This window comes from Bufo bufo, chromosome 8 (genome assembly GCF_905171765.1).
Source record: "Bufo bufo chromosome 8, aBufBuf1.1, whole genome shotgun sequence".
In the NCBI taxonomy this organism is placed as follows: domain Eukaryota; kingdom Metazoa; phylum Chordata; class Amphibia; order Anura; family Bufonidae; genus Bufo; species Bufo bufo.
In genome coordinates, this window is record NC_053396.1 from 177,602,155 (window position 1) to 177,625,372 (window position 23,218).

General features: G+C 43.0%; 1 protein-coding gene across 1 annotated transcript in view; it reads right to left on the reverse strand.

Moving 5' to 3' along the window:
• Positions 1-1,118: 1,118 nt before the first annotated feature.
• LOC121009365 (leucine-rich repeat and fibronectin type III domain-containing protein 1-like protein) overlaps positions 1,119-23,218 on the reverse strand; it is a 351,118-nt gene continuing 329,018 nt past the window's right edge. Inside the window, exon 4 of the mRNA XM_040442430.1 lies at positions 1,119-1,826. Coding sequence (XP_040298364.1) covers positions 1,307-1,826 — 520 coding nt within the window. The 3' untranslated portion in view covers positions 1,119-1,306. The remainder of the gene's footprint in view (positions 1,827-23,218) is intronic.

The following is a 23,218-nucleotide window of genomic DNA, read 5'->3' on the forward strand; positions in this document are numbered from 1 at the left end:
GCGTGAGGGGGCAAAGTTGCAGATAGTGGCCGTTGCGCCGCCATCTGTGCTTGAATTTAGGCATATTTTAGCTTAATAAATGAACCCCCTAGTTTGTAGTTCTCCCAGACATTGTGAGTGGAGACTAACTTCTATCCACTGCACACAGAAAGTAGAGGAGAAGTTGTGTCCTGTCTCACAGTCACTCAGAGGTATGCCCCAGTATCATACAGGACATTACAGAAAGACACTGACCTGTATGGGTGAATTTAGCACTTGTGCTGAGATATAAATCTTCTATGTAGCAATGCAATCTCTTTAGTGTCTATTTAAAGTAGAACTCCCGGCAAAAATGTTATTCTCTGACCTGCGAGAAAGTGATGTCATGTGATCAAGTCTCTGATCTCCAACTGACACAGGGCAGGAAGTCAGTTACGTCTCTATTCCTTCCTATGAGACTAAGAGTGAGACTACTATAGGAATACATAGAGAAACTGACTTTCTGTCCACACATAAGATCCTAGCGATGTGCCCCGATTGTCTGAGATGAGACAGACCCTTTAATGCAGAAAATCACATGTTAACCACATGCACCTTAACCTAAGCGATTTTCTGAAACATTGCAAAAAACTGCAATGTACTAATGTCTTGTGATAACATTTCTTGCGAGATTGCATAGGAAAATTGAAAGCAATTGTTTGCCGTACTGGCTCAGACTTAGCTTACTTATTTTAAATAGAGAAAAATCCTCAATTTTTCTTGTTACGATTGCGTTATTGCAGTCATATGAAAAAACATATACAGGCGATTTCAAGCGGTCCCATAGTAAAACATTTTAACACATAGGTAGTCGCTCCACATTTGACACAGTGAAGCCGTGGCCAGAATGTTTCAGCAGGTCAATCAACAAGCTCAGTAGACCGAAATCTTCTTCTAAATTAAATTTTACATAAAATTGGAGGAGATTTCATTTAGCATATGAAATAAACAAGTGTAAAAGAACAAAAAAAAAACAATTTATTATGCTTTCTTCACGTAAGTGCCATTTGGGAAAACCAATTATTTCACATTAGCCTTGTTGAGTCACACACTTTATATTTAATAATATTCAACCAAAAATAGTTAAGAATGCAAGAACCCTATTTACATAATAAAAAAATAGCTTTTTCGTTGTAACCATCTGGTCTTAAAAATAGACAATAGGTGTGAAGCCGTCGATACGACTCCTTGCATGAAAATGTTCTTCACCATACCACAATGTCCAATTCTCGGTGGATAGTCCGTTATAAGAGGTGCATACAATTTGTGGTCTAGGTCTAATGTTCTGCTAGTGAGACAGGACGTCATTTGTTATAAAGGTAGTATCAGGTACAGTCACTTTTTCACCATCTTCGGTGAAGTCAACTATGGTTTTGCTTTTGATGGATGTTCCTGAGATGTCCTGCATAATACTGTCTCTCCTCTCGTTGAGCTTAGAAGAGGAGCGTCCCATTGTCCCACTCTGGCTACCGTTAGTTTGGGAGCACACATTGGTGACCTTAGCTGGCTTAGATTTTGGGTGATTATTATAGACTTTGTATTTCATTAACAAAATAAAGATGAAGACCAGGACGGAGGCCACTATGATGCCACCTATGATGATGATCATGGTTCCACCAAGAAACTGGGCATGGAGCGATCGGCATTGTTTATATTCCTGTTCGGTTGTAAATTGTACACATCCAATCACTTTGGTCGCAGTTAGTGAGGTTATTCCATCGTCGTAAACGGCCAGGACGCATAAGTCATAAATGCGGGAGGACACCAGGTCACTCAGGAAAAATGACTTGCTTGAAGATGGGATCATTCTGTATAGAATAAAAGAAAGGAAATATTTCATTATGATATAGAGATTTTCACACGGAAAACAGAAATTTCTTAATTGGTAATTACTGTTGGATGTATTTAACCCTGATACATTAAACTGGAATTCGGAAACTGACCTTCGTGGGTCTTAAACAGAAACAAATAAGGTGTTGAAGGTGATTGGGTTATATAAGTTAAAGAATATTTAGTATATATTAGTAGAACATGTGACCAGATTAAACTTTGTAACATATTTTATACTGAGAAAGTGGCATCTTCCTCAAGAGTCCAAAGCCTGTACTTCTTGTCAAGAGTTTACCCAGCCAAGATACTGTGCATGACTGTGCTGAGAGAGTTACCATGCTGACCAGTCAATCCCCAGCTGGTGAACCTATCTGGGATAATGGAAGCCAGGTCAATCAGATTTCTGGCTCAGCGTGCAATACCAGAGCTAGGCGGGAAATTTAAAGGTCCCACCTCTGGGATCATCACCTATCTGTAAAATGGAGCTTGCAAAGTGAAGGAGGGCACACTGCGCATGCATGGATGCCTTCCATTCATATGTATGGGAGTGCTGAAAATAGCCAGAGCGGTGCGCTCGGCTATTAACAGTAGCCACATTAATATGACTGGGAAGCGTACTGCACAAGTGCAGCCACTGCTCGAATTCACATTTATCGGGCTGATGGAAATAGCCCGAGCCAGCGCTTGGCAATTTTCGCCTCTCCCATAGAAATGAATAGAGGACGGCCGTGCATGCGTGCTGCGCCCTCCTTCCCTTTGCAGGCTCTGTTCTAAAGATAGGTGTGGATCCTAGAGGTGGGAACTGCACCTATTAGACATTTAATAATAAAATGTATTTATATAGCGCCACCATATTCCGCAGCACTTTACAAATTCATAGGGTTCATGTACAAAACAAAAGTAACTGGCTAATATGCAACTGAAACACTAGGAGTCAGGGCCCTGCTCGCAAGAGCTTACAATCTATGAGGAATTGGGGGTGTCACATAAGGTGGTTGATTGTGATAAGTAGGATTTGAGCCCTTATTGAACTGACAGGAGTGGTGCTGACCGATCTGCTTCGGGTTTGGGACTACTAGAGGATCAAGCAGTTGGTGGGGGAAAGGTTTAGTTTGGGAAAAGTTCTTTTAGGTAGCTTGATAAGCTTGCCTGAAAAGATGTGTTTTTAAGGCACGTTTGAAGGTGGAGAAGTTGTGAATTGACCTAGTATTCTGGGGCAGAGTATTCCAGAGAGTAGGTGCAGCTCGGGAAAAGTCTTGAAGACGGGAGTGAGAGGTACAAATTATGGAGGATATTAATCTTAGGTCGCTAACAGAACGGAGAGCACGAGTAGGGTGGTAGACGGAAATGAGGGAGGAGATGTATGGAGGTGCAGCACTGTGGAGAGCTTTGTGGGTGAGGGTGAGAAGTTTGAACTGTATTCTGTGGTGGATGATCAACCAGTGAAGTGACTGGCACAGACTAGTAGCATAAGAGTAGCGGTTGGATGGATAGATGAGCCTGGCTGCAGCATTTAGAACAGACTAAAGGGGGGAGAGTTTAGTGAGAGGGAGACCGATGATCCCCCAATATCTGAGGTGAGACAACTCATTTAGGTCTAATATTCAGTATCCTAGCTCCTGCCCTTTGTGCTACTCATTACTACTGCATCTGAACTCTAGATAATCTAACTTTGGGTTGTTTTCTGGTTTAACTTCTTGTCTGCTGATTTGGCTTCTACTGATTTTCCTGATATCCTAACTGTGTCTTGTTTAGTGGATTAACCTCTCATCTGATGATTTGGTTCTACTAATTTTCCTGGTATTCTGACTATGCTAGGCGGGGAATTTAAGTCTACCACTCTGTAACTGCCAGTTGCCTGTGATGTTGTATCATGGCTCCTGCACTTTGTGTCACATATTACTACTGCATCTGAACTCTTGGTAATCTAACTGTGGCTTGTTTCTGGATTAGCCCCATGTCCACCACTTTGGCACTATTCATCTGACCTAGTTCTGACCCTGCTTGTCTACTACTCTTTGCACTCTGGTCATTCTGGTAGGTCTGCTTCTGCAGAGATTGCACCAGTTTTCTTCTACCATACTCCGCAGATTCAACCTGGGTTCTTTTGCAGCCAAGCCCAACAGCCTTGCAGCAGGCTCTAGTGAAGAACTTAGGAGTAGCCTTAGTTTCCTACCAAACAAAGTGGTAAAGGAAGACTGGTAGCAGCTTCTCACATTACTGGCGTTGATTCCAGACAGTGAACATAGTTATTTTCAGACACTTCTCCTTTCCCTGTTTCCCTGTCTGCAGTCTTATAACTCAGTGTTTCCCAACCAGTGTGCCTCCAGCTGTTGCAAAACTACAGCTCCCAGCATGCCCGGAGAGTCTTTGGCTATGCGGGCATGCTGGGAGTTGTAGTTTTGTAACAGCTGGAGGCACACTGGTTGGGAAACACTGTTATAACTAATGCAGCTGCAGTATTTCTCCCTGAGACTGCATGCTGTGAGAGGGGAAAGGGTGCAGCAGAGGAGAGATACCTGATTGGGCCAGATCACACAGCGGAACCCTTGCATCATACCACAAAGGGCCTACCCCCTTAACAAGCATGGAAAGAGAAAATCAAAGATTACCATCTACACTGGAAATATACAGTGGTCCCTCAAGATACAATATTAATTGATTGGTTCCAGGATGACCATTGTAAGTTGAATAATCGGTTTCAAAGCCCCAAAATGTCATCCACGATAATTGAAAATGAAGATTTAAGAAAAATAAGCAGATAACTAAGACAGATAAAACAAGTCCTTACATATAACAGTCAGGAATAGCTGCTAGCTAGTAACTAATCCAGCTATCTTACCAGAGAAGTGGCCTTGATTGGTTAGGTCTGAGTCTGAGACATTGTATGTTAAGTCTAGTTTCAACTTACGATGGGCTGGAAAAGACCACTGTAGGTTGAAAATATTGTATCCTGAGGCCATTGTATCTTGAGGGATCACTGTATTGCAATTGTTGCATGACTTCCCACCCATGGAGAAACATTGTGGCCGTGGTAATCCATGATTTTACTGCAATGAAAAACTGCAGCAAAGCCCTTGCCCTGACACCTACAGCTTCCAAAGGAGTGATTGTGATAGGTTATTGGGGTGGCCATTCCAAAATAACACACACTTATTTCTGCATGACCAGGTCCCATAGCTTCCCCTCTTCCTCCCCCTGTGTGAACATTGATCTTTAATTATTACACTATTAGAAGCCATTTAGACTGGGCAGATGATATGGTAGTGACGTGTTTATCCCAGTAGTTGCTTGTATACTTCAGTAGTCAACTCTTTTAATAAGGAACATGCTGTTCAGACTGTATGATTTCCTTAGTGCTCAGCACATGGCGTTCACATTCTATATTCTGTGTTTGTCCTTTCTCTTGAGTGGCATTAGAAGTGTTTTCAATTGTCCTCCTGTAAAGACTGAATCCCATTTGATTGAATAGTGGAATTAATTATCCCAGCACAACACTATCACGTAACCAGTTTATTAATACCGTCTCTCTTTGTATATTGTTAGTTTTATTACTTTGTGCTACTGGGACAGTTTGATCCTGGCCATTTATTCTCAACAGAACATTGTTTAGACATATTGGACATAATCTCTGCCAATCAGCGGTGCTGACCCTGTAATTCCTTTTGTTCTAATTCTATGGGGTTTTTATGAGCACCGGCCTTTGTACCAACTTGGTTTTGCTTTTACCAGTTTGGCATGACGCATACTCCTGATGCCCAGTCTGAAGAGACACCTGAGCAAAACAGTTGCACACCTTTGTTTCTGAAAAGTATATATGTTGATGCCTTCATCAAAGTCGTGATCATGTACATTCAAACACAAAGTCCCCATGGGTGCATATTACAAAACCATAGGAACTCCACGGACCACTTAATAGTTCCCCCACAAGTCACCGTGTTGTCTCCTAGAAGCATTGCTGATGGATTGGAGGTGACTATGCAGCTGATCACTTGCCACCAGGGACTGTATCTTATGGAATGATTGACACATAACCTTATTAAATCTAAAAGTGGATGTGTACATGTTCTATATACACTAGATGGATGGAAGACCCTCAGTGACATTTCCTCTGGTGGACCAAAGGACCTGGTCGGACCTCTTTATGGTGCTGGTTCACTCTAGTATAGTAGCTCTTGCTTACACAACAATATCTTATCCCCTTAAAGGGGTCGTTCCTAAATGGACAATTTTTACCTATCCACAGGATACATGATAAATGTCTGATTGCTTGAGACCCCCATTGATCACTAGAATGGGAGTTCTAGGCCCCTCATATCCCATCACTGGATTAACTGTGAGGAGGAGTTTGAATGAAGCGTTGGTCACACATGTGCCTCTGTATTCAGTGTCTATGGGGCCAATGTGAACAGTCAAGAGCCACCCTTGGATGGTTTCATGTGCTCCATAGCCACTCAATGAAGAGGCAGGGAACATGCATGACCACTGCTCCATTCAAACTCCTTCTTCTTACTGTGGATGAGGAACAAGGGCTCTGGACCTACCTTCTAGTGAACTTGGGAGTCCATTGTGGGACAACCACTTTACGTGTGATACTTTTAGAGGTTCTTTCTATTTTTATTTTTGTATGAGATTCATATACAAGGTATTTTTTTCCTCAAAAAAGCACCAATTCCATGGAAACCAGAAAAGGTGCCATGTTTTTCATGAATGGTTTCTAGACAACGAATGCGCTATCACTTAAAAAACAGTAGACCATGATTCTTATTCTTGTACAACCCCTTAGAAGAGTCAGCGAGCAGTTTTTGATCCAGTAGCCTGCTACAGCTGTCACTCAAAAGCAGAACGGATGGGCTGTGGAGCACTTACTGCAGAAAGACGAGGGCACTTCAGCGTGAGGGATCACTTTGAGGGGCACTTGGGGTAGTGGCGCGCACCAGATTAAAATTTCATTTTCTCAAATCAGGCTGCTACTAAATTCATGCACAAAGGTATGTTATGCAGCTTTCCAAATCTTCTTTCTTGGACTGTCATCAGTTTTGCAGGGTAAAAAAACGGCTGACAGACTCCCTTTAAAGGAGCGTGTGGAGAGAGCGATAGACGATCGCTGCAGCTACAGCATCCACAAAATATTCTTTTGCCTATGTGGACCCTTGATTTTCCATTTCCTTGGACAAATCATCATCATGTGTGACATGTAGAACGTTTCTTCAGCTCTGCCCCAGTTTCTGATCATGGCTCCACAGGGTATCTATGCTTTGCCTGTTACAATGATATATCTCTTTTGGACCACATCACTACAGGTAACAAGAGCAGCAGAAATACGAGTTGGGAGGCAGTGACTTTATTCCAGGATGTTAAGTGCTTTCAGAAGGTTCAGCAGCCTCTTTGGGGGTAAGGAAGGATTTGAATTCCTCACCCTCTTTCTACCCACTCACCACTCACAGAATCCATTCACCTTTTGAAAGACGCTTTTTGTTCTACAAGTCTCTGGGAAAAAAACATCTGAGATTGTTCGTTTCTCGCTCCCCATTGTCTGCTGAATGCTTCTTTCACTACTGCCCTGTCTTAATCCACCTTTAGCACACAATGTGTAAATTAGGATCCTGCTGAGCAATTTCTTCTATTCTTCCCCAAGACAAGTTTTTTTTTTTCCCTTAAAGTTCATTTCATGTTTGTCACAAAATTACTGTTGACTCCAAAGTATTTTTTCTCTTTTTGCTTCTGGTGGAATGTAAAAGAAAAGATAAATATGTTTAACGGGAATACTTCTTTTTTATAATCCCATAGAAATATATAAAAATATAGATAAGTAAAGTCTAGGAAGATGGCGCTGACAGTTGCTGAAGCTATTTTCTTTATTTATTCAGGGCTGGATTTTATTGGATTGGGATGGTAGGTTTAGGCTACTTTCACACTAGCGTTCGGAGCGGGTCCGTCTGATGTTTCATCAGACGGATCCGCTCCTATAATGCAGACGTTTGTATCCGTTCAGAACGGATCCGTCTGCATTATAACTTAGAAAAATTTCTAAGTGTGAAAGTAGCCTGAACGGATCCGTCCAGACTTTACATTGAAAGTCAATGGGGGACGGATCCGTTTGAAGATTGAGCCATATAGTGTCATCTTCAAACGGATCCGTCCCCATTGACTTACATTGTAAGTCTGGACGGATCCGTTTGCCTCCGCACGGCCAGGCGGACACCCGAACGCTGCAAGCAGCGTTCAGGTGTCCGCCTGCTGAGCGGAGCGGAGGCTGAACGCCGCCAGACTGAGGCATTCTGAGCGGATCCGCGTCCACTCAGAATGCATTAGGGCTGGACGGATGCGTTCGGGGCCGCTTGTGAGCCCCTTCAAACGGAGCTCACAAGCGGAGCCCCGAACGCTAGTGTGAAAGTAGCCTTAGCAGTGTGACCTCCCAATCCACCCCCTCTTTCCAGGGCATGTTTTCCTTTCACCTGAGGTGATCGCAGGTGAGGCCTGCTGTAATCAGGCCGACATAAAGCATCTCCCAGTGTGTCAGTCCGAGGGGGGGGAAAGAAATGGTGTTTGTGAAGTAGAGTCCTGCTGAGGTTCTGGGTGTGTAGGCTCAGCTAGCAAGGCTGAGGGGCCACAAGGCTAGGGTATAGCCTGAAGTTTGGGGGACGCAGTGACACCTGCGGAAAGAGGGTCACTAGGTCAGAGTCGGGAGGACTACTGGACCACAATCCACCAAAAAGGTACTGGAATTGCCACAGCCTGGAGGCTCATGGATTGATGTGTGCTGAGGAAAGCCACATATGATGTCTATCTGTGAACTGTGCTCTACGAGTGAGGTAGGGACATATTTTGTTTAGGTAGTAGACGGGCAGGAGTTTATTTGTGTTTTAAACAAATGTGATGTATAATTGGACAATCCTGTATGAAAAGAGTGCCAAAATAAATGCACATTTTGGACATGAAAATCCGTTGTCTGGCGAGATATCTGTGAGTGTAAACCCCTGAAAAAAGACGATCCCTTACTATATATATATCTGCTTGAGGAAGGCTCCTGTCTAGAGCTGAAACGTCGCATTTCCCATTGGGGAAAATAAAGATTTTTGTATTTTTTACTTTTTGGAGTGCTGCCCATCTTTTCCATTATATATATATATAGATGAAAAAATAGCCAGCAGCACTCCAGGATATCAAAAAGCAAACGGTGGTTTATTAGACCCAAAGTCAAGCGACGTTTCAACAGCTTGTTGCTGTCTTTATGCTTGATAAAGACAGCAACAAGCTGTTGAAACGTCGCTTGACTTTGGGTCTAATAAACCACCGTTTGCTTTTTGATATCCTGGAGTGCTGCTGGCTATTTTTTCATCTCTAGCTCATTGGACCTAGGTGCTGGTCCTCACCAGCCTGACGTGCACCCCGTGTTTACACAGTGTGCTGCTTCCTCATTTTCTCAAGGTTATATATATATATATATATATATATATATAAATATAATCCAAATAAATGTAACGCAGCACTCCTTAGGCCTCTTTCACAGGGGCGAGTATTCCACGCAGATGCGATGCGTGAGTTGAACGCATTGCACCCGCACTGAATCCCGACCCATTCATTTCTATGGGGCTGTTCACATGAGCGGTGATTTTCACGCATCACTTGTGCGTTGCATGAAAATCGCAGCATGCTCTATATTCTGCGTTTTTTACGCAATGCAGGCCCCATAGAAGTGAATGGGGTTGCGTGAAAATCGCAAGCATCCGCAAGCAAGTGCGGATGCGGTGCGATTTTCACGCACGGTTGCTAGGATACCATCGGGATGGAGACCCGATCATTATTATTTCCCCTTATAACATGAATACAGAATGCATAGTACAATAGTGCTGGAGGGGTTAAAAAATATAATAATAATAATTTAACTCACCTTAGTCCACTTGATCGCGCAGCCGACATCTCTTCTGTCTCCTTCTTTGCTGATTGTAGGAACAGGACCTGTGGTGACGTCACTCCGGTCATCACATGATCCATCACATGATCTTTTACCATGGTGATGGACCATGTGATGACCGGAGTGACGTCACCACAGGTCCTGTTCCTACAATCAGCAAAGAAGGAGACAGAAGGAGATGCCAGCTGCGCGATCAAGTGGACTAAGGTGAGTTAAATAAAAAAAAAAATTTTTTAACCCCTCCAGCGCTATTTTACTATGCATTCTGTATTCAGAATGCTATTATTTTCCCTTATAACCATGTTATAAGGGAAAATAATACAATCTACAGAACACCGATCCCAAGCCCGAACTTCTGTGAAGAAGTTCGGGTTTGGGTACCAAACATGCGCGATTTTGCTCACGCGAGTGCAAAACGCATTACAATGTTTTGCACTCGCGCAGAAAAATCGCACGTGTTCCTCCAACGCACCCGCACATTTTCCCGCAACGCCCGTCTGAAAGAGGCCTTAGATAAAATATCAACATGTGTTGAATAAATTTTGTATTTATTCACTTTTTATCTAAGGAGTGCTGCGTTACATTTATTTGGATAGTGTTTGGACCCCAGGACCCAGGGGAAAACGCTGGCACCTGAATCATTTGCATCACTTGAAGTGAGGAGTGCTGCCCTGCCATCCTTTGGATATATGTATATATATAATTAATTTATTTATGTGGGATTATAAACAAAAAGTATTTATGTTAAACATCCATACATAATATTATTATGACCACTTCCTACTTTTGAAGTTGACAGCGCATAGCTCATGAAGGAAGTCCCGTGTGGTGACCTGGCTCTGTAGGTATATAAGGTATACCATAGGCTGTTCGCGCACACATATCCCTTGTTGCTGTCAAGGGTAAAAGAGGCAATTTATCAGAATTGCAAAAAGAGATGATTATTGGCTTTTGGTCCAAGGGTGGCGGTATTTCTGAAACTACACAGTTTGTGAACTGTGGTGAAAATGTATGGTGAGTAGACAAATGGCACCACTGCGAATAAGCGACGTGGAAACTGCGGAGCACTACGTTTTATTGATGTGAGAGGTGAACGTCATCTACGAAGGTGCATGAAGCAGACCGACACGCTACAGTGGAGCATATGAAAGGGTTGCCTTCTCTGATCAGTCACGTATTCTGCTCCATCGAACGGGTGGATCTTGGCATGTCAGATGAGAAACATCAAAGAACAAACAGCCTGCATGCATTGCTGGAAGAACACAAGCTGGCGGTGGCAGTGTTATGGTATAGGGCAGTGATGGCGAACCTATGGCACGGGTGCCAGAGGCGGCACTCAGAGCCCTCTCTGTGGGCACCCACACCCTGGAAAAAGTCTATGGTGTACCAATATGCCTTAGACTTTTCCTGCCATTCAGCAGTGCAGGGCGCACTATGAACAGCACAGGCAGCGCACTGAATGTAGGCAGGATATTGTAAATAAATGATAAAGTACATGGAAGATATTCTATATTGGCCTGTAGTATTCAGGTAAATTGCTGTGTTGGCACTTTGCGATAAATAAGTGGGTTTATGTTGCAGTTTGGGCACTCAGTCTGTAAAAGGTTCGCCATCAGTGGTATAGGGGATCATTTCCTGGCATTTTCTGGGCCCACTTATCCATGTGGAAAGCGCTCTCAACCGATTTGGGAACCCACCCCTGCAGATCACATTCACCCATACATGCTAATTGTCTTCCCTGGGGCAGATGGGATCTTCCAGCAATTCCACGGGTAAAAATTTCTGACATTGGTTGGAAGAACATAACCAATATTTCTAAGTACTACCCTGGCCCCCTAATTCGCCAGACATAAACCCAATTTAGCATCTGTGGGACCATCACGATCATCGTGTTCACGAACCCTCAATCAGCTGTGGGGTGCACTGCAGTAAGCATGGCTCCACATACCTGTGACAATCTACCAGGACATTACTGAGTCACTCTTGGCCCGTCTTCCGTTTACGGGCCGTTTGTTGCGTTCCGTATACGGCCCGTATACGGAACCATTCATTTCAATGGTTCCGCAAAAAAAATGGAATGTACTCCGTTTGCATTCCGCTTCTGTATTTACGTTTTTCTGTTCCGTTGAAAGATAGAACATGTCCTATTATTGCCTGCAAATCACGTTCCGTGGCTCCATTCAAGTCAATGAGTCCGCAAAAAAAACAGAACACATACGGAAATGCATCCGTTTTTGCGGAACCATCTATTGAAAATTTTATGCCCAGCCCAATTTAATGTAATTACTGTATACTGTATATGTCATACGGAAAAACGGAACAGAAACGGAAACACAACGGAAACAAAAAATGGAACAACGGATCCGTGAAAAATGGACCGCTAAACATCTTCAGTGTAAAGAAGAACAAGCAGTCCTGGAAGTCATGATATGGCCCCCACAGAGCCGTGCTTGCAACGTTATCGAGTCTGTCTGGGATTAAATGAAGAGGAACAGAATTATCTGAGCAAGCCTACATCAACAGAACATCTGATGTCTGGAACAACTTCCCTGTCCAGTTCCTTCAAAAACTGTCTGCAAATGTACCTAGAAGAACTGATGCTGTTTTGAAGGCAAAGAAGGTCATTCCAAATATTTATTGGATTTTGATTTCTCTTTTGATCATTCAGTTTGCAGTTTAATTGATATAAACTATTAACATTTCTATTTTTGAAAGCATTCCTACTTTTAAGCTGTTTTCTAGAACTTTTCTAGAACTTTTGCACAGTAATGTGTACATACTGTACATATATATAAAAAACTCAAATTTATTACTATTAATATTGGTATATATTGAGCTGCTTATATCTATTACATGAAAATCATTTTTTTCTGTATGCATCCTCAGTTTAAACCCTTCCCGCCATTCACCATACATGTCAGAAGCTAGTGGGCTTAAGGGGGCTGAGCACTCTCCATACATGTTGGGTGCCGGCCGGCTGACACCCGCCTTTAGTGGCTATTACAGGGAATTTATCACCTTGATCTTGGACTATTATCTGCAGTTATACAGGAGTTGTACTGAAGATAAGGAGTCCAGATCTTTATTTATTCTACTGCCCCCGGTTCACCCACTGTCACGCTCAAAGCTATTCTGAAATACACAGTCAGGACTGCTGTGCCATTCTAACATAATGGAGAGGACTCATGTGCGCATGCACAGCAGTCCCGACAATGTATTGCAACATCATTAAAAAAAGGCCAGCATTCTTTCTGGTCGCCTCACCTCCCAAAAAATAAAATAAAACATGATTTAAAATCTGTATGTAATACAAAATGGTACCAATAAAAACTACAGCTCACCTCTCAAAAAAACAAACAAAAAACAAATCCTCCACTAGCTCGACTGGCAGAAAAAAAAGATGGTTTTCAGAATATAGTATGTGGTAACTTTTTTAATGTTTTTTATTTAAAAAGTAGTAAAACCTAACGGAAGCTACAGAAATGTGATATGCAGAATAAAGATAACGTTACTTTCACCACAGCATGAATGTCGTAAATTCAAATCCCCAAAAAATAATGTCAGGTTTGCATGTTTTTTTCCATTCCACCACACAAATTTTGGTTTTCAATGCATTACACAGTACATGAAATGGTTTCATTAAAAATACTATTTGTTCCAAAAAAACCTCCTCATATGGTTATGTTGAAGGAAAAATACTAAATATATGGCTCTTACAAGCTGGGGAGGAAAAACTAAAAATGGCTGTATCAGGAAAGGATAACAAGGTTTGCTTCCATTGATTAGGTAGAGCAGAGAACGGCTTCCATGGTTTACACAGACGACTCACTGATTTTAATCAACACCATGCAATACTCCCTTTCCCCTGTGGCGGTGCTGTTGGAGAATTAAACACTTGCTTCCTTGGTTCCTGTGTATATCACAGCTGATCATTTAGGGCCCAAGCAGTGGGACAGTTTAGTTTCAGGGAAACGGTGCTGGAGAAAGTGTGAGTATAACATGATGTATTGTAGGCAATTAGTGGGCTATTATCTTGGACAACCCCTTTAATATATAGTTGTCATAGCTCTATTTTTGTGATTTTGAGATACAAGGGGGATTTGTAAAAGTTTGATATTCATGAGCTCCCAGTCTTGTCGCCCCTTCAAAGCTGTCAATCAGCGGTGGGAGCAGGAAGAGCCAGAACCTTATGGTCTCATCAGGACTCACTGGCCCGCACTCTGTACTCATCAGCTCCAGCGCTGGAGCTGTTCATTGCAAGATTTTAGCAAAACGGTAGGGTCAATTCAAGAAAGTGACCCAGCGTTTTGCAAAAGAGATCTGCCACTAGTGACTGCTGCCCTTAGGACACCATAAAACTGGTGACCGATTCCTTTTAATACATTTGGCACATCTTACTCCAGCACACTTTTGACTAAGGCTGGTATATAAGTAAATTCCCACCACAGAGTTGAATGAAAAAAATCCACCTCCCTGCATCTACCACTAGAGGGAGCTTAGGAGCTTACTGTTTACAGCCCCTATCCCCCACATCCTCCAATGGTGGCTGTAGGAGGCATGAAGATTTGGATCTCTGTCTGATACTTACAACAGAACAGACTTTTAAGATTTTATTCAGTCTATAACCTACATTTAGAACTCCTAATTTTAGATATTAGGACACCCCGAGCTTCTCAGTTTATATAATTGTTACAGTTCCTGAATCAAAGTACATTTTTTCCCACTGGAAGTCAACTTTTTTAATGTTTGAGTTTTTACTTAGCAAGGTCATCTTCTTATGAGGTGACCACCAGATGACACCAGATCTTGTGTATGAATGTGGTGGTCACCTGCATAGAAAATAAGGCATCAGCAGAGCAGCTTCCAGAACTAGAAGCTATGGTAAGGTCATCTTCTTATGAGGTGACCACCAGATGACACCAGATCTTGTGTATGAATGTGGTGGTCACCTGCATAGAAAAGAAGGCATCAGCAGAGCAGCTTCCAGAACTAGAAGCTATGGTAAGGTCATCTTCTTATGAGGTGACCACCAGATGACACCAGATCTTGTGTATGAATGTGGTGGTCACCTGCATAGAAAAGAAGGCATCAGCAGAGCAGCTTCCAGAACTAGAAGCTATGGTAAGGTCATCTTCTTATGAGGTGACCACCAGATGACACCAGATCTTGTGTATGAACGTGGTGGTCACCTGCATAGGAAAGAAGCCATCAGCAGAGCAGCTTCCAGAACTAGAAGCTATAGTAAGGTCATCTTCTTATGAGGTGACCACCAGATGACACCAGATCTTGTGTATGAATGTGGTGGTCACCTGCATAGAAAAGAAGGCATCAGCAGAGCAGCTTCCAGAACTAGAAGCTATGGTATGCAGCTTCTTTCCTTTATAGTATAAACTCGTGTTCTACAGAATTTGACTGACAAATTATATATATTCAGACTGTAATGGGAAAACAGAAGAATGCATAATATTCTCCAGTCTCTGGCACCTTATATGGCGGCATACTTTAAATGCAAGACTTCAAGCTGATCTCCTGCCTGGCCCTGCCTGAGACAATATATTTATTGACTTGTTGAGAACATAGTTGTGATCTCCTACATCATACGTATGTCGGCATTCTTGTTTTATGGGGACCTTCTAATCCTAGTACGTGCACTACTCCTCTTATCCTTTGACAGGTAGTCATTGAGCATTACATATCATATTTGCTATTTTGCCAATCTAGTAATACAAATGTTCCAGACATCTGTAACAACTTTTGCATGATGGATGGCCTGTTGGGTAGGTGTACTTTGGGTCTTCCCCCGGTGGTAGCTATTCCTTACTTCAACCCATGCAAAGATTCAGTTCACTACCTTAGACTTTTGTCTGATTATCGTAGTTCATGTAGTAGTTAGTTGGTCTAACCCTACCAACTCCTCCCTGATCTGGGCCAGCATAAGGCCTCATGCACATGACTGTATACACGGATGATGTCTGTGTTACATCCTTTTTTTCTTACGGACCTAATGACTTCAATGGGTCCATGGTCCGGATTTTTGTGGGCAAGTAAGTATAGGATATGTTCTATTCTTTTGATCAACAGACATACAGATGCAGACAGTACATGGATGATCAGGATCCAAAGGTGAGCATTCTGAAATTCCCACCTTTGTCCTAAGGGGTAGGAGGAGTTGATGTCCATCTATGGCACTGAAGGGATGGAAGCACAACTGAAGGATTAAAAAACAAAAGCAATGTTCAGAAACCGAAGGTGAGCATTTTGAAATGCCCACCATTGTCCCAGCCCTGTTGTTGTTAAATGTGTTATCTAGGACTTTAAAGTGTTCTCCGAGACCAGCTACCTATGTTGAGGGGCTATGCTCCCATCTCTAATGCTTTTGACCCCGCAGGACCACAAGTGTGATGAGCTATCTACATGCGATGCAATAGTCATCATTTACCAGTCACAGCTTCCTATTTCAGTAGCAGATGTGTCTGGTATAACACCCCATTGAAGGGGGTTTTCTGAGACTTTTATACTGATGACCCATCCTCTGGATAGGTCATTAGAATTTGATTGGTAGGCGTCCGACACCCAGGATCCCCACCAATCAACTGTTTGAGAACGCACTGGCTCTCGCAGTAGCGCCTTGGCCTTCTTGCAGCTTAGCCTAGGCCATGTGACTTCACGTTCATTGGTCACATGACCTAGGCGCAGCTCAGCCCCACTGGACAGACTCTGTTACAAAAGCACACAGGGAACTCCACTGGCTCCCAGTGAAAGAGAGAGTGCAGTCTAAGCTGTGCTGCTTAACACACAAAGCTCTCTACAAAACAGGCCCCATTTATCTGCAAAGAAAGATAACACGTTACCATCCTCCTAGAGAACTGAGATCCACCTCAGCCTCCCTTTTGTCGGTGCCAAGAACCCGCCTCAAGACAAGGGGGGACAGACGTTTCTCAGTATTAGCCCCCAATATCTGGAACTCCCTCCCAGAACATATTAGAACTATACCAGATTACCTGGAATTCAGGAAGCTGGTTAAGACCTGGCTATTTGTGTAGGATGACGTAGGGGCCCACCAATATAGCCGTCCACAAGCGATTCGATCGGATTGAGTTCCTCTAGAGCGCTATACAAGGACTTAGTAACATAACATAACATAACATAACATAACTTACATGAATGGTTCTGAGCTGTGATACCAAGCATGGCCACTATACAATTTATGGTGCTGTGCTTGGTGAGCTGAGAGAAGGCTGCGGCTCTACTGAGGACATCAGCATAAGATTCTTGGAAAATCCCTTTAAGAATAGGCCAGCAATTTTAAAAAACCTGCATAAGCTTTAAAGGGGTTGTCCAGCATTGGGACATTTTTAACTGGTCCCCACCACTTTGTTCCAGCTCCCTGTCTCCCTTCACTGGTTTTCCAGCCCTCACCCTCTAAACTTGCAGACGGATAGGGTTATGTGTGCCGCTGCAACCAATCACTTGGCCTCAGCAGTGACATGACCCCCTAAGGTTATCAGGAAAATGAGAGCTGGGGGCTGATTGGTTGCTGTCTGCGCTTTTTTTTTTAACTTTGAGATGTTTTTGATACATGTCAACCAGTATCCAGTTATACTTTCCTACAGCAAATTACTAAAAACGTTCTAACTATGACGGCGACACAATGTACATAGATCACGATTAAAACACTTAATTAGCTTCATGCTTAATCCACTTCACACAACATCCAGAAATACTGAGCAAAATGCTTTATAAACCTATTTATGCAAGTAATACATTATTCCAAACTTAATTATAACAATTAAGAAGGACGCCCCAGGAAACGTGTTGTGTACAGTCATACTGAAGTGCCGCTATCCGACAAATCTGCCCATGGCTCAGTGATAAACAACTTTTGTTACGTTCTGAATTTATTAATAATTAAAGCTGAAACAGATGGGACAAAACATTATACAATATTATCTATTTATTGTTCTTTAAAATGGAGGATTTACAGAAAACCAACAAGTCCAAGCTATAGGAGCAAGAACTTACCAGTAACTGACATAGCTTCACAAACTATGAAACAGCGCCCTCTAGTGACATGTAACCCAAAAATGCAATACATAACATACAATACATAACAATAGACCAACATGAGGCATGAACATGAACTAAACGTTCCACAGGACTGGTGCATAGCAAATCTGGCACCAATATTTCAAAAAGGGTCAAAAAGTGAGACCGGAAGGTATATGCCTGTAAATTTGACCTCCAATGTGTCCAATTTGTCTAAGAGATGCTATCCTGGAGTATCTAAACGAAAATAAGTGCATAAGGCCTTATTAGCACGGGTCCTGTGAATCTAATCTTATCAGTTTCTATGAGGAGGTAAGTTCTAGATCACACCAGGGTAAAAGGCTACTTTCACACTGGCATTTTGGTTTCTGTTTGTGAGATCCGTTCAAGGCTCTCACGATCCGTTTTGCCCTTAATGCATTCTGAATGGATAAGGATCCGCTGAGAATGCATCAGTTTGGCTCCGTTACGCCTCCATTCCGCTTTGGAGGCAGACACCAAAACGCTGCTTGCAGCATTTGGGTGTCCGTCTGACGAAACTGAGCCAAACGGATTCGTTTTCACTGACACAATATGGCACAACAGAAAACGGATCCGTCCCCCATTGACTTTCAATGGTGTTCAAGACGGATCCATTTTGGCTATGTTAAAGATAATACAAACGGATCCGTTCTGAACGGATGCTTGCGGTTGTATTATCTGAACGGATGCGTTTGTGCAGATCCATGACGGATCCGCACCAAACGCGAGTGTGAAAGTAGCCTTAGTCATTGGATGTTGCATATCTTGGTTTTTCAAAATTGTATGATACTGTGCCATATATAAGGTTGGTGTCAGCAAAGTAGGCAGGAACACACAGACAGTGAGCCCTAATTGGAACTGACAGTGCAAGCCCTAGGCAGCAAGACCGCCACTGGTCGACGTTCCCTACTCTGCTAGCTGCAGGACTGACACACACATAGAAGAAACTACATAAAGGGGAAGTCGTACACGAATGGGTTGGAACTGGATAGACAATGCAGTACCAAATCAAACGACAGAGGGTAGTCAGAATAGCCAAGCTGAAGTCAGAACCAGACGAGAAACACAGTACCAAATCACGAGACAGACTGGTCAAAGGCAAGTCAAGGTCAATCCAGTAAGCAATCCTAATGCACACAGTACAGAACTAAGAGCACGGCTAGGGAGTGAAAACCTATCACTGGCAATAGTATCTGGCCAGGAAGGGGTTTAAATAAAGTCCCAGGATCAGAACCTGATAGGTCATGACTCGGCGCTCCATTAGTCAGAACACAGCACACAGGAATAGAGCAGCTGAGCAATTAGCTCACTGCTAATCTCCTCCAGCACACACCCACCGTGGGGAGAAACAGAGCATCCTGTTGGAAAGGGTGGGTTCACATCACATTTTCCTCATCCGTTTAACATATACAAAAAACGTATACGTTAAACAGATGCCTCAGACCGATGACACTGGGTGACACTGACATGGAAAAGGACTTCTGTAAACTTAAAGGGGTTGAAACAGCCCAATCTGCACTGATGCATAGGAGCATCTGAGCTTTTAACGTTCAATTTTCTTGAGATCCGGTGACGTACCAGGCTCTCCATGGGTAAGCTAGGCGGAGGCTTCCGCCTAGCAGTAATCATGGTGACGTCACCGGCACTAATGGGCGGGCTTTGGCGCTGCCCTAGCCTGTTTTTACAGGCCAAGGAGTGCTAAAGATCACCCGTTAGAGCCGGCGACATCACCAGGATCACTGCTAGGACGGAAGCCTCCGCCTAGCTTACCCATGGAGAGCCTGGTACGTCACCTGTCAGGATAGATCATGTGGTATTTTTATAGAGCAGGTTCTTAAGGACCAGACGATACCAAATATGCCTATTTTTTTGTTTCAGTTTTACATAATAAAACATTTTGAAAAAAAAATATTTTTTTTTTGTGTCTCCATTTTCTGAAAGCTGAATTTTTTGCCGGAAGAGTTGGCCTTTTTACTGGTACCATTTATGGGTACATAAGATTTTTTGGTCGTTCAATATTACACTTTTTTGGGGAAAGGTGACCAAAAAATGGCTGCTGTGGCACAGTTTTTTATTATTTTGTTTACAGCATTGACCTTAGGGGTAGATCATGTGATATTTTTATAGTGCACTCGTTACAGACGTGGAAATATTGAATATGTCTATTTTTATTACATTTTTTTAAGTTTTCACTTTTTATTTTTGTCCCAGTACAGGGACATGCTGTATCGTACTACATTGAAACTGTCAGTTTCACACTGACAGTGTGCCTGTAAGACCCAGCCTGGGTGCTGGGCCTCATAGGCTTCAGTACATAGTAGACCCCCGAGGCCTTTTCGAGGCAGCCATTGGCCCCCTGTCACCGCAGCGCGGGGAACAATGGAGAGGCAGAGGGAGCCCCCACCGTCTGCGATCCACTTAGGCCTCTTTCACACGAGCATCCTGGATTTGCTCCGGATGCGTTGCGGGTGCATTGCGGGAAAACCACGCGAGTAGGCACGCAATTGCAGTCAGTTTTGACTGCTATTGCGTTCCGATGTTCAGTTGTTTCCGCGCGAGTGCAATGCGTTTTGCACACGTGTGAGAAAAAACTGAATGTGGTACCTAGACCCGAACCCTCGACTTCTTCACTGAAGTTCGGGTTTGGGTTTGGTGTTCTATTCATTTTATTATTTTCTCTTATAACATAATAATAATAATAATAATAATAATAATAATAATAGCATTCTTAATACAGAATGCTTACTAAAATGTTGCTTGAGGGGTTAAAAAAATAAAAATAAATTGACTCACCTCATCCAGTTGTTCGCGCAGCCGGCATCGTCTTCTTTCTTCATCTTTCAGGACCTGCAAAAGGACCTTTGATGACGCAATCGCCCTGTTGAATGAAGATAGAAGATCCTGCATAGCCCCATTGAAGTGAATGGGTCCGGATTCAGTGCAGGTGCAATGCGTTCACCTTAAGCATTGCACCCGCGCGGAATTCTCGCCCGTGTAAAAGGGGCCTTGTATGCCGCAGTCAGTACCAGAGGTTCCTCCGGTGGGCCTAGGCTCTGAAACCCCAACAGGCTCCAAAGGTCCAGGAGGGAAAAAAAACCTCATTTGGCTGCCTTCGGAGTCAATCACTTGTCTTTGATTCAAAACCTATCAGACTATATTGATGATGTAGGGGTTGGGCCTCAAGAATAATTTCGTCTGGTGGACCCAAGGAACCCCAGTCCGACACTCATCCCGTTAAACTGATCCATTCTCAGATTATGCCGCGTATGTGGCTGCTCGTTGTTTTATGGCACTGTCTCGTCTGCAGTTTACATAGAATACGTCTTGCAATATCTGTTTTTAATTGGAATATTTCAGTGAATAACTTTCTAAGAGCACTTTACATAATTCAGCGAGAAACAGACTCATTTATGGAAGTTAGATTTCTCATCCAGCTCCCGCCGACTCCACTTGCCTGATTTTATTATGGGAAGCAAAATTCCACATTATCAGAATATACTTGATCTTTATCAGGCCGGAAACTGCTTCCTTTCCCAATATACACAGTAGTAAATACGGATACAAATTACCGATACATGGATTGCACAGTGCCAAAGAATGCAATGCAGAAATGACACAATGTTATTCCACAATTAGCCTCCTGACACCCGGCTGTTCAGGGAACTGCCTAGCGGGTAGTCAGGAAAACACAGTGGAGGGACGAAGCGCTAAACTACCGCCGTGGCCTCTTCATCCCCGCTGATCATAAAGTGACGGCACACCCATAAAGGGGCCATTGCAGGAGAAAGGTACTATTACATGGCAACCATTCCAACAAATGGCCTTCCATATAATGCATGGACATGCTGGCTCTGCCACGTAAATTCTAATAGGACATATACAGTTGCAGGAAAAAGTATGTGAACCCTTTGGAATGATATGGATTTCTGCACAAATTGGTCATAACATGTGATCTGATCTTCATCTAAGTCGCAACAATAGACAATCACAGTCTGCTTAAACTAATAACACACAAAGAATTAAATGTTACCATGTTTTTATTGACCACACCATCTAAACATTCACAGTGCAGGTGGAAAAAGTATGTGAACCCCTAGACTAATGATATCTCCAGGAGCTAATTGGAGTGAGGTATCAGCCAACTGGACTCCAATCAATGAGATGAGATTGGAGGTGTTGGTTACAGCTGCCCTGCCCTATAAAAAAACACACACCAGTTCTGGGTTTTCTTTTCACAAGAAGCATTATAAGAAGCATTGCCTAATGTGAATGATGCCTCGCACAAAAGAGCTCCCAGAAGACCTACAATTAAGAATTGTTGACTTGCATAAAGCTGGAAAGGGTTATAAAAGTATCTCCAAAAGCCTTGCTGTTCATCAGTCCACGGTAAGACAAACTGTCTATAAATGGAGAAAGTTCAGCACTGCTGCTACTCTCCCTAGGAGCGGCCGTCCTGTAAAGAGGACTGCAAGAGCACAGCGCAGACTGCTCAGTGAGGTGAAGAAGAATCCTAGAGTGTCAGCTAAAGACTTACAAAAGTCTCTGGCATATGCTAACATCCCTGTTAGCGAATCTACGATACGTAAAACACTAAACAAGAATGGATTTCATGGGAGGATACCACAGAGGAAGCCACTGCTGTCCAAAAAAACATTGCTGCACGTTTACAGTTTGCACAAGAGCACCTGGATGTTCCACAGCAGTACTGGCAAAATATTCTGTGGACAGATGAAACCAAAGTTGAGTTGTTTGGAAGAAACACACAACACTATGTGTGGAGAAAAAGAGGCACAGCACACCAACATCAAAACCTCATCCCAACTGTGAAGTATGGTGGTGGGGGTATCATGGTTTGGGGCTGCTTTGCTGCATCAGGGCCTGGACGGATTGCTATCATCGAAGGAAAAATGAATTCCCAAGTATATCAAGACATTTTGCAGGAGAACTTAAGGCCATCTGTCCACCAGCTGAAGCTCAACAGAAGATGGGTGTTGCAACAGGACAACGACCCAAAGCATAGAAGTAAATCAACAACAGAATGGATTAAACAGAAGAAAATACACCTTCTGGAGTGGCCCAGTCAGAGTCCTGACCTCAACCCGATTGAGATGCTGTGGCATGACCTCAAGAAAGCGATTCACACCAGATATCCCAAGAATATTGCTGAACTGAAACAGTTCTGTAAAGAGGAATGGTCAAGAATTACTCCTGACTGTTGTGCACGTCTGATCTGCAACTACAGGAAACGTTTGGTTGAAGTTATTGCTGCCAAAGGAGGTTCAACCAGTTATTAAATCCAAGGGTTCACATACTTTTTCCACCTGCACTGTGAATGTTTACATGGTGTGTTCAATAAAAACATGGTAACATTTAATTCTTTGTGTG